This window comes from Helianthus annuus, chromosome 12, assembly GCF_002127325.2.
Source record: "Helianthus annuus cultivar XRQ/B chromosome 12, HanXRQr2.0-SUNRISE, whole genome shotgun sequence".
NCBI lineage: Eukaryota > Viridiplantae > Streptophyta > Magnoliopsida > Asterales > Asteraceae > Helianthus > Helianthus annuus.
In genome coordinates, this window is record NC_035444.2 from 4,763,640 (window position 1) to 4,775,985 (window position 12,346).

The 12,346-nt window shown below is 36.0% G+C and overlaps 1 protein-coding gene across 7 annotated transcripts; it reads right to left on the minus strand.

The window, feature by feature from the left end:
- Window positions 1-2,749: 2,749 nt before the first annotated feature.
- On the minus strand, window positions 2,750-7,744 carry LOC110893861. Of its 7 annotated transcripts, none has more exons than XR_004874366.1 (5): window positions 7,565-7,726; window positions 6,002-6,162; window positions 4,202-4,428; window positions 3,698-3,750; window positions 2,750-2,996 (listed from the first exon to the last, which is right to left on the minus strand). XR_004874366.1 is itself a non-coding variant. In XM_022141008.2 (5 exons), the coding sequence occupies exons 2-4, from the start codon at window positions 6,170-6,172 to the stop codon at window positions 3,705-3,707; spliced, it is 444 nt and encodes a 147-aa protein (XP_021996700.2). In that variant the 5' UTR covers window position 6,173; window positions 7,602-7,744; the 3' UTR covers window positions 2,750-2,957; window positions 3,698-3,704. The 7 variants fall into 7 exon arrangements, 5 of the variants coding, with proteins under 5 accessions (XP_021996700.2, XP_021996699.2, XP_021996701.1 ...); XR_004874365.1 differs by having other exon boundaries at window positions 7,545-7,726; XM_022141008.2 differs by having other exon boundaries at window positions 2,750-2,957; window positions 6,002-6,173; window positions 7,602-7,744.
- Window positions 7,745-12,346: the final 4,602 nt, after the last annotated feature.

Sequence of the window (12,346 nt, forward strand, 5' to 3'; positions counted from 1 at the left end):
TTGTGTATTGACCAATCACCCTTTTTGATGGTTTTTTGTACAATAACATTTTTTGATAGTTTTTTTTATTTAATTCTATTATTAAACCCCTTTTAACATAATACCCAACATCCCCATTACACCTATTTATGAAAAAACGTCTCGTTGCTAACTGGAGTGCCACATGACGCGAAACGCCCTAGGGTGGACCATTATTCATGTGTACCACTACACATGGTCTAATGGTGTTTTCAAATTTCACTCTCTTTTATTTTTTTTTTATCTTTGCCTTATACTTATGATACATGAAAAAAAAAATGATGGATGGGAGCTTGTGGCAGTGTACGGTATGGAATACGCGTTTGGAGCCCACGACTATTCGATTAGTGGAGTGTTTGAAGTCGAACCAAGAACTTGCCCGGGTTTTATCTACAGATGTTCGATTTCACTCAGGCATACAAACATGTCACCTTCGGAATTTAGGGCATTCATCGAGACCATAGCTTCCGAATATAACGGGGACACCTATCACCTAATTTCCAAGAATTGCAAAAATTTCACCGACGATATTTCTCAAAGGCTAAATTGCAAAGGGATTCCCGGGTGGGTAAATCGGTTGGCAAAGCTAGGTAAGGAGATGTGACAGTTTTGACGCATTTACTTGTACATCGGATTTCTTTATCAACCGGTCAAATAATTGTTGTTAAAACGAAACGGGCCGAATTCAATGTTGGCATCGACTAATTGGTTTAAAACGACCATTTCAGGTGGTCTATGTAGTAGTTGCCAGAGTATTATGCATATGGTATGTGTCACAAAATTGAAATATGAAACTTTGTATAACATATAATTTAACAATAGTTTTAACTTGTGTATTAAAGTGTATTCATTGCAAATATTATAAACCGAATGGATATCTATACTCAATTTGATAATCATAGTTTGAAAGATCGTTTCGATGAATTTACAGAAGACGAAGTGAGTGATTCCAGGTCAAATTCGAGCAGTGAAAGCGAGGAAGTTGACCAAAGAGTCTTGCTTTCACCAACATGCACGCGCTCGCACCAAATGTATTGTAATTATCGTCTCAAGTACATGCGAGTATTTTCTATGGTTCAATAGTAGTTGTACTAACATATTTTTTGGGTACAAGTTTTGTATATTTGATTATGCACAATTTACTCTCACGTCTCACGTGCATGACATGTGATGGGTATTTTAATCGTTTCCTATTTCATCTTTAAAATGACTAAAATACCCGCCACATGACTTGACCACTTGACTCAAGAGACTGATCCTGTTATACACCAAGGATTGGTATAACATGATCAGTCTCATTTTTCACATCTCTTAAAAAACTAAATTGGTAAAAGACGGAAAAAGGATAAAAGATAAGAACCGGGCCACACAACATACAATGTCATGACTTACGAATTACGATATGCTCCTTCGTACCATGTAACCTTATATATGCTTGTAATTTACACCATAGGTTGATAGGTTGGTTGATGCAGTCTTCGACTCATCGGTATCTTTAATGTCGCATGTGTTGGTTGTTTTGTTCAAGGAGCCGAACTAGGACTACCCTCGAGCTCTAGTTTTGAAGTTAGCCATGACGCGACCTCGACTACTTCTGGGTTTATATAATGACTGAGCCCGCACCGTCCAGCAACAAAGATTAAACCGCCACTTCTATTACTCTAATAGACTCAAATAATAGAACTAACGCGTGGAAGTCACGTACGTGTTGAAGGGCTTGAAGGTCATGTTTCCAAAGCCAGCTGAAGTTAGTTTCTCGGCCGCTTCTCACCATAAAGAAAACGAACCACATCATCAACTACCATGATATTGTATAAAAAAAAATAAAAAATAAAAAAATAATGATATTAAAGGTGTATTTTAAAAAAAAAAATACATATTGAACAAAGAATTTTTCAAAAAAAAATTACTTCTCATAATAGTTACTTTTTTTTAATAAAATGATTACACTTCATGTGATTCTGAAGCCATTTGACCGGTTCAACTCGTTTCTTTTTTAGTTAAATCTTTTACCTAATTACCTTAATTATTTGACCCGTTAAGGATAAGAAATAGAGAGTTACTATTCGGAGGCTCGGTGGAGAGCAAGCTCAAAACATATGCTGCTAAAGCATCCATTCCTTGCACATCTTGACTTGCATCTTCCGAAACGCCAACTACATCACACCCTAACGTTCATGACACCAAGGTTTAATGATTTTATCAATGAATGTCAAATCTTAAAGCTTTGTTTTGCGACTAAAACACTAACAAGTACAACGTTCGATTCGGTGACAAACCCGAGTATGCATCACTAACAACTACATTTTTTGTTTCTAACTTTCGTTTAGTTCAAGTATCATAGAAGTATTTGACTGGTAGTCAAATGTCACCCAATGGAAATACTCATCACTCAGTGAAGATGGCACCTTTGGGTACTTGGGTCAAATCGGGTACATTGCTACTTATGCTTTGGGTAGTGAATTCGGGTAGCAAAGTTGCGTTCGCGAACTAGAAGACAAATGATTGTTTTGTGTTGAAAAGTTCATTCGGGTACCTTGTGTAGTTTGGGAACAACGCTGAAAATTAATTAAGGTAATTTTGGGTAAAAATGAGACGGCGCATCATGGTTCTTTGATGATTTATAATAACCTTTTTCATAGAATTATAAGTTAGTTTTATATATTTAGTAATTTTTACATCTTTTTGAGAAACGTGTATTTTCAGTTGTTTAAGTTTATGACACCTCATCTTAAACCTTAAATCCTAAACTTAGGAATCACCATCTTATCTTTTGAGTTACTTTAACTCTTGAGTCGGATTCGAATTTATTACATACAATCATGACGAAAGAAAAACACTAACTAAGCTATACAATCCGAGCCCAAAACCATAACCTGCCGAGTAAACTCAAACCATTTGCAACCCGATCAAAACCGAACAAGAGAATCGTTGAAGGCCTGTGAGAGCTGGTTAAGTTCAACAAAACTACTCATATGCTGCAAGAAACTTTAAGCTTTATAACAAATCACATCAAAAAATTCTTAAGAAAAATGTATAGTTTGACTTCTGGTGTCAAACAGGCTACTTTGAAATTAAAAAAAAAATTGAGTAAAATGTCATTTTCATCCTTGAGGTTTGGCCAGTTTTGAAATCTTGCCATTTTCATCCGACTTGTTAACTCCGTCTATTTTTCTCCATTAAATCAGGGGTATTTCCGTCTTTTTAGACATTTTTTTAATTAAAAGTCAACAAAGGTGGATCTTTCTTTCTTATAGTGCTCTTTAGTTTAATAAAAAAAAATATCTAAAAATACGAAAATACCCCTAACGACTTAACGGAGAAATATGGATGCAGCTATACGAAAATACCCCTAGCTTAACAGAGAAATATGGATGGAGCTAACGAGTCGGATAAAAATGGCAAGATTTCAAACCTTTTGGATCCAGATGCGGAAAAACAAACCTTTGGACGAAAGTCGCGAAACTGGCCAAACCTCAAGGACGAAAATGGCATTTTACTCGAAATAATATTATAACTGATACTAAAAGTTTAAATCAACATTTTCTTTAGTTATAACACCTCTAAAGAAGCAAAATCAATTTAGAAACAAGAAAATTGTCCAGTTGACCAAAAAAAGTCAACATACATGTAACTTCAAACAATGTTGTTATAAGTCAAACCATTCTTTCATACATACCTTTAGCTTATTGAATGAATCCACTTCCCAAACAGTTAAGACATCGTTGAATCCTAAAAAAATAACAATTTCACCGTCAATTATCCGCTTTAATTTGCATTTTTCTTCATTGTATATATAATACTTGTTCCGACCCAACATACAGAGTCCACTTCGGTAGTCAAAGGCGCACGACGTACTCATAGCGCAAAGTCAAAACATATTTCATTTGAAGAGTAACATTTAACAACAATTCATTGGACCCTAGTCAAAAGTCAACGGAGCTACTATAGAGTGGCGGACCCAAGAATTATTTTTTGGGGGTGCAAACGAGGGGTTTAACACTTTAACCAAATGTTCAAGGGGTGCAGTCGGGATTTTGCCCTATAAAAAGCACTAAAAAAAATTCTTCAAGGGGTGCGAGCGCCCACCCACGCACCCCTCTACCTAGGTCCGCCCCTGCTACTAATATATACGTACACACATTAATGAAGTTTTTATTTTGAAAGATAAAAGAGAATATACCTATGTCCATCACAAGTAGGGCAAAGGCATGGATTAATGAACACAGGATCATATAATGGAGACCACTCTATTGTAGCATTCCCTTTGCATGATTTGCACATGTAAAACCCTTTTGCTTTGCATACATCACATGATCTTGTATTCTTTTTATTCATAAATGATGATGATGACGACGACGATGACGATGATAATAATGAAAATGGTGGTGGTGGTGCCACAATTTGATCCTGCATTCCATATAACACGAATGAGCCCGAACCCGAACTTCGCTTATCGAGTTCAAGTCGGCTCGTGAGCCTAAATAGGCCTACTGTTTACATAACTTTTTGTAAATATATTAAATATATATTTAAATAATAGTAATTAATATTTATAAAATTATGAAAAAAATACTAATTATATATAAAAATAATTATAAGTAGTATATATAAATTAACTAGTACATAATAAACGAGCTCGAGTTTAGGCTTTGGTAAAAAAAGCACGAATGAGCCCGAACCCGAGCTTCGCTTATCGAGCTCAAGTCGGCTCGTGAACCTAAATAAGCCTACTGTTTACATAACTTTTTGTAATTATATTAAATATATATTTAAATAATAGTAATTAATATTTAAAAAATTATGGAAAAAATACTAATTATATATAAAAATAATTATAAGTAGTATATATAAATTAACTAGTACATAATAAACGAGCTCGAGTTTATGCTTTGGTAAAAAAAGCACGAATGAGCCCGAACCCGAGCTTCGCTTATCGAGCTCAAGTCGGCTCGTGAGCCTAAATAAGCCTACTGTTTACATAACTTTTGGTAAATATATTAAAAATATATTTAAATAATAGTAATTAATATTTATAAAATTATGAAAAAATACTAATTATATATAAAAATAAAAGTTAAATGCCATTTTAGTTCATGTAGTTTGGGCCATTTTGCCAGTTTAGTCCAAAGGTTTCATTTTTAACCTGTGGGTCCAAAAAGGTTTCACAGTTGCCATTTTAGTCCACTGGATTAACTTCATCCATTTTTTCTGTTAACGAGAAGGCCAATTCGGTCATTTTATATAGCTAAATTGCCCTTTTAGTTAACAGAATTACATACAAAATGACCAAATTGGCATTCTCGTTAACAGAAATGGAAACTGTGAAACCTTTTTGGACCCACAGATTAAAAATGAAACCTTTGGACTAAACTGGCAAAATGGCCCAAACCACAGGGACTAAAATAGCAGGTTCCTATGGTTTGCATTTTGTTACTCGGATAGTCCCCTGAGTAAAGGTCAGGGGACTATCCGAGTAACAAAATAACAAACCATAGGGAGCATACATGCAATTTTCAAAAGGTGGGGACTAAACGTCAAAAAACGTGAAACCACAGGGACTATCCGGGCAATTAACTCAAATAATTATAAGGAGTATATATAAATTAACTAGTAAATAATAAACGAGCTCGAGTTTAGGCTTTGGTTTGGCTCGTTTACACCCCTTGATAACACCAACATAATATAAGCTAAATAAAAGGATTGATAGATAGCCCTGCATCAGAAATTCTTTGTAAAGGGTGCTACTTTTTACACCCCCTATTTACTTTTTTCACCCCCCTCCTCTCACATACTTACAGGTGGGGCCTGCGTGGGACCGACAGTTTTCCTCTCACAAGGGGGGGTGTAATCAGGAAGGGTGGGGGGTGCGTATAGAATGAGCCTTTGTGGAAATTGAATCTTTCTTCTAAATTTCCCCAATTGAACCTCTAAAAAAAGTTAAATCAACTAATAATCAAGAAACATGGGTATTTGTGATTACCTTTTTGTGGAGTGTGAACAATGCAACTGTAGTGGAGGAAATAGCTGTGATGGATAAAACCCCACCTAGGGTTACAGCTGCCCCTTTGGCTAACGTACGCAGCAGAGGAATAATATTCACATTACCATCGCCACCGTCTCCGGCACCGCCACGATCGGCAGCTGAAGCCATGCTGTGTGTGAAATTTCCCATAATTGGAGTTTATCAAAATTTGAGGGCTTGTTTGGCTAAGCTTATTTAATTCAAAAAGGACTTTTTGTTAAAAATGACTTATTGACTTAGGGTATAAGGAGTGGTTAAACACTTTAAAGTGGCAAACCAAAAAACCGACCAATGAGAGCGCGCCATGTCAATTAGGCAAAAGTGTTTAAACTTTGGTGAAAAATGTTGGCAATGGTTTAAACACTTGGTGAAGTGGTAAACTATTTTTTAAAAAAAAAGGAAAAAAGTTTGATTGGTTGAGATTGGAATGGACCCCAACCCATACCCCTCTCTCTCTTTCCTTTCTCCTTTCCCGCTTCGGTAAAGCTTCACCGCATGGGATCCTCATTGATCGGTAAACTTTGTTGGCAATGGTTTGCCATTTCGGTAAACCAAGTTTACCGACACAAATATGTGCCACACCGTATCCCCTTATGACTTTTTGAAAATGAGTTTTTAAAAAAGTGTTTGACTTAACTTATTCATGTAAAATGACTAAAAGGGACATTCTTTTATAAGTCAGTTGTTTTTTTAAAAAGTGTTTGGCTTAGCTTTTTTGTTTCACTTCCCTTCCTAATAGTTTAATTTAAGAAAAAAACCCTACAAAATAAAAAATATGTCTTTTACGAAAAAAAAAAAAAACACCAAAATACACAATAATACCACCATAGTTCTCATAGTACATTAATCCATACAATTGAAATGATCCTAGAATTTTTAGCGTACAAGTCCTAGAATTCCATGGTACTTATGTGAGCTTATTAAAGGCTATGGTGATCGTAAACACTAGGGGTGTAAACGAGCCGAGCCGAGCCCGAGCCCGACTAGGCTCGAGCTCGGCTCGTTATGTTTTTATGAAGCTCGAGCTCGAACTTGGCTCGGTTCGAGCCTACTTCTCTGAGCTCGAGCTCGGCTCGCGAGTAAAACCCAAAGCTCGAGCTCGGCTCGACTCGGCTCGAGCTATTTCGAGAACAACCTCAAATGAGCTAGAAGCTCGGCTCGAGCTCGTTTCAACAGCGATTAAGCGAGCCAAAGCTCGGCTCGAGCTCGGCTCACCAATGTTATCATCATCGTTATTATATTATATATATAAAAACTAAAATTTTGTTTAGGCTCGTTTGGGCTCGCGAGCCTAAACGAGCTTTGTATTAGCTCGGGCTCGATAACTAAACAAGCTCTATTTCAGGCTCGAGCTCGGGCTCGGGCTCGGGCTCGTTAAGGCTCGACTCGTTCGAGCTTTTAACCGAGCCGATCACGAGTAGCTCTCGAGCCTCTGGGCTTGTTTACACCCCTAGTAAACACTGAGTGATGATGTAAAACATATTCAAACAATTAAACATACAAAAGCAGAAATTGATTTACAAAAACAGCAGCAGCAGCCCGAACAGATCAATCTGACCTAGCTGAACAAGGAGCAGGGGACGTGAAAGCGATGTCTGGTCGCCGGAACTGGCGTCGCTGTGGAGTGATGTTGGCGGATGTGGAGAAAAGAAACAGCAGGCAGCGATTTCATATGTGTCAGGTTTGTTCGAGAATAATTGATATGGGCCATTCATTGGTCATAACATATAGGCCCAGCACATCACATTTAATATAGGCTTTCATTTGGAGAAAAAATACATAGGACAATGTATTGGTTTAGAGAATATGTCTTTTTTAAATAAAAGAAGTTAATGAGAATTTTTATTAGTCAAACATATACTATCACGATCCTAACTTTGTTAGTTGGATGTTTCATTTTGAATGTGGTTGGTACTTGTCAGGTTAAAATGGGACTTAATCGACAAGATGCGGGTTTCACCTCTAACCTGACGATTTCGTACCCTAAATGTGGTTGGTACTTGTCGGGTCAAAATATAATTTTGACACTTTGACGAGGGTCCACTAGAGTTGAAATGTAAATTACCATTAAGTTGTGGATTTCACTCCTAGCTTACTGGTGTAATTTCGTGCAAAAATAGTTTAAGGTAGAATGAGAGTCATTTACTAAATTGTGGGTTTCATGCCTATTTTGGTAAAGTCGTCTCGTTTATGTTACGAGTGTCTTCAAATAATCAATAGTGTATTCATGTTAGCCTTAGGAAAGCCATGTAAGTTTAACAAACAAGAAGAATTGCCAGGAAGCATGTAAGGTAGAGTGCATAAATTTTAAACAACAAATAAGAGTCAAAGTTCCTAAAGCTATAGACTAGGGCAAACCATTCCTACTTATTCCTAATTCCCTACAATTATGGCTCTGATACCAATCTTTCACACCCCAACCGATGGCGGAAACAACGGGATGAGACGAAAACTAAATTGCAAGAGACTTCATAACACTATCTGACAATGTAAATTGAATTCCAATTTCATTTCAAGACTAAATGTCATACACAAGATTCCAAATAAAAGACAACAACTGTTTCAAAACAAACATAACATCAAAATAAATAAATTAAGTCTAGGTGTGTATCTAAGTCCACCTAAATCTCGTTTCATCTTGGAACCTCATCTTATCAATCAACTAGTGACATGTATTAAAATAGAGTTCAATGCAAAAGTAAAGGCGAGTATACAAGTTTTTGTTACATAGCATAATGTAGAATAAAAAGTGCTCATATCCAACATGATTTATAATATGCGAGTACTAGTCTGCCAAAATGGTGTACAATATGTTCAAACCCAAGTATACAACGCGTTAAAATAGCCCATCCCAATAGAGTAGCGGGAGGTAACATGTTCAGCTTAACAATACCCCAAGACTAATGGGTGGTGCGTTAATCCTATAGCGCTATAATTGTTAAGGTAGGCTAGCAAAGTTAATGAGCATATAACAACCAAATAGTTTACATAGCATATGGGATTAACAAGCATCACATATAGTCTCATGTTAAGCATGGATAGAGTATGTTTAAAATAGTTTAAGTGTCATGTGATTTTGTATAATATACATGTTGCATGCCAAAGTGTTAAAGAGTAAAAAGAGATCGAGTATACTCACTGTTTTGCAAGCTTTCCTACTTGAATCCCGCGAGTGATGTTGGTGGATGGATTAGTTTGGAGCACCTTGTCCTTTTTAGTGAAGGTTGATGAATCTGCTCGAACTTCTAATTAACAACTGATTAGAGGGAGATTTGAGAGTGTTGTGGATGGTTTACAAAGTGTGAAATGCTTGGAAGGCACTTAGGTTTTATAGGGGAAGATTAGGGTTGAGTTAGGTGAGTTATTAAATGTTAAAACAAGTTTAAAAATCAAAGAAAACACCAAAACCCGCCCAAAAACGCGTCTGATCACAAATTTGCGAGCTGGGCTGCTCTCACAGGCCACGAAGCCCAAGCCCAATGTTGTTTGCGGGCCGTCACTCTCCTCCAGTGGGCTGAAGTTTGGTTTAATTACAATTAGGCCCCTAAACTTCCTAAGTTAATGTTTTAAGGTCATTTTCAATGTGTTTTAGGTACAAGAACCATAGTTAAAGGTATGTTATGTAAATGAAGCATAAACTAACCATAAAACAAGTATAATTAAGTTTATTTGTTGAGAAATAGTATCAAATTCTCGTAGTTTAGCGTATAGATCAATAGTTTGCAAGTTTGACGTTTTTAGCACAAAATATGAACAATGTGTCACACGAATAATGTTTTGAACGTACGAGCTTATATAAGACGTATATAACATAAACGTAAAGAAAATATGAATTTCATTATGATTCAAGTCTCGGATTTACATTGATTACAACGAAAGAACGATTACAAGAATACAAAGTTACTAAAAATAGAATTACAAATGAGGGTTTCCAAATATAGAATGTATGAAATAGCAGGGCGTTACATCAATTTCCCACCTGTGATATCTTTCGAGGCTTTTTTCAGTCTATAGAATTGGGGAGAATAAAGGCTTGCCTTTAATGCACATGAAAGGTTGGTGGTTTTAGACATTCAATCAAAGGTATCCATGCACATCCACTGTGATTAGACACTCACTCGTACCATATATGTTATTTTTCAGTAGGCATATACAACCTCGGTCTCACCAAAATCTATCGTAGGAGTTTTTTAAAAGTCAATACTCATTGTTTTCTATGATTTCAAGTTCCACCAGAGCAACAATGTGCTCTATATCATCATACATTAGTCTACTCATTAATATCTTCATATAAGATATACCCTAAAAATATAAAAAGATTATATTGTCATTAAATATAAAATCAAATTACTTAATAAAGAATATATTGAAACTTACCCCGATGTCTTTGTCAAAAATCTCATCGAAGGTAGCTATATGAAGAGCCAGCTCACCATTAGGAATCTACTACAGTTTGGTTCACAAGAGCTATATGAAGAGCCAACTCATCATTAGGAATCTGAACAAACCACGAAATTTAATATCCACAAGCTTCTGCTTATTAAACGGCTTAAAACCCAGATCTTTATGTATATCGATAATCTTCAAGTAATGAGACTCCTTTAATTTTTTTCCTCAGATTTTCAAAAGCTAATTCGTCCCTCCCTTGATACTTTTGAAACCAGTCGACAATTTGTTGTTCTAAAATCTTAATTAGTTTCCCGGATAAGAGTTTGTATGCTCCTTCGAAGGAAGCTATCGCCCCAAGGCAAAACATGTAGGTATTCTCTCTTGATTCGAACATCTGTTACGGCTCCTTTTTCAGCCAATTGATTGTTCATGGAATTCTAAGCCGCTTATTTTTATCTAGTTTGACATCTGCAAGAGTCAATAGGTTATTTCCACAATTAAACTACTAAGCTCATGTGGTGTGGTTGGTTACTATTACAAAGATCAGGGGTTAGATATGGCATTCCATTCGTCATGACTTGCGTAAAATTATTACATAAAACATATACCGTCTTTTTAGGGCTTTCTATCACATTAAAACAAAATTGACATTTGTTCTCTCAAAAAACACACACAAATTTTGTAAAAACAAAACCTAGAACAAGTATAACGAAGGTAAGATACTAAGATCATCCAAGAACATAAGAGCTTTCAATACAGGAATGTTATCATTTTCTAATTAAACCGAAAAGTGAGTTTTGTGAAATGGTTTTTTAAAGTAAAACAAAGTAAATAAAATCCAAATGAAAGCAATGACAAGAAGAATCACGTGGATCCAAGTTAGGACTTTCAAGAGATCATTATACGAAAAATATGCCTTTTTGGTGTGTTCTCCCGAGTATTCTGCGAAAAAATACACTCGGGTTTATTGGTCAGAAGCAGAAGGGAGATCATCTCGCAAAGCTAGAAAAAGTAAACTCTAAAAAAGATGAAAATAGTGGTTGCTAGTGGTATAAAGTGATCTCGCAAAGCTAGAAAAAGTAAACTCTAAAAAAGATGAAAATAGTGGTTGCTAGTGGTATAAAGTGATGGTGAGTTAGAAAGAGTAGGTGCCAAAGGATCAAGAAAAATGGCAACGCCACACCTCTATTTATAGGCTGAAACAGGATAGGGCACGACCCTGTGTCTTATTAGGCATGGGTCGTGTGGTTGAATTTTGCATTTCTTTTTGTCTTTTGTGTGTAGAGTTTGTACAACAACACAAGGCTATGTGAGCTGGGGCACATCCCAAATCAACTTTGTGGGTCCCATTGTCCTTCAATTTGTCGTCTTCTGGCATGCCAAAAGAGGCATGGCCCGTACGTGGTGGTTTATTTTGTCTTATCTGGAGCAGTGTGACATGGGGGTGTATTTGATCAAGTATGGCCCTGTGTCAAATGACTTCTTTTGTCTTTTTTGGAGGGAAACAAGCATGGGGGCATGTGACTTTTCTGTTTCCTTGCAAAACACTTGTTTTTCGCCATGAATTTGCTTATTTTGTTGTTTTAAGCATTTTCAACCTTAAATGTCAAAAGTAAACAAATAAACGACTTATTTCTCAAAATTCATACAAGAAAACGACCAAAATGTGTTCCGATGAATGTAAAAAAACATGTTAGGTTTTGCATATATCATCTAGTTTCACACCTTGTATGTATATAATACGTATTAAAACCATTTAATTTTTTAAGTTTTGACTTTTTGTAATAAAGTTTCATTCGTTAAATAAAAAAAACAGAATACGTGCAGGTTTTGTTTAATTTTTGTTCTTGACATCCCGTTATAACTTCTTTTGAAAATGTTACATTTTTCTTCTTAGCATTCCTCTGATAGCAC

Coding starts and splice junctions, on each gene's coding strand:
- LOC110893861 (XM_022141008.2), bottom strand. CDS start 6,172: ATGGCTTCAGCTGCCGATCGTGGCGGTGCCGGAGACGGTGGCGATGGT. Junction 4,429..6,001: donor TGTTCACACTCCACAAAAAG/GTAATCACAAAT, acceptor TATGGAATGCAG/GATCAAATTGTGGCACCACC. Junction 3,751..4,201: donor CCTACTTGTGATGGACATAG/GTATATTCTCTT, acceptor TTATTTTTTTAG/GATTCAACGATGTCTTAACT.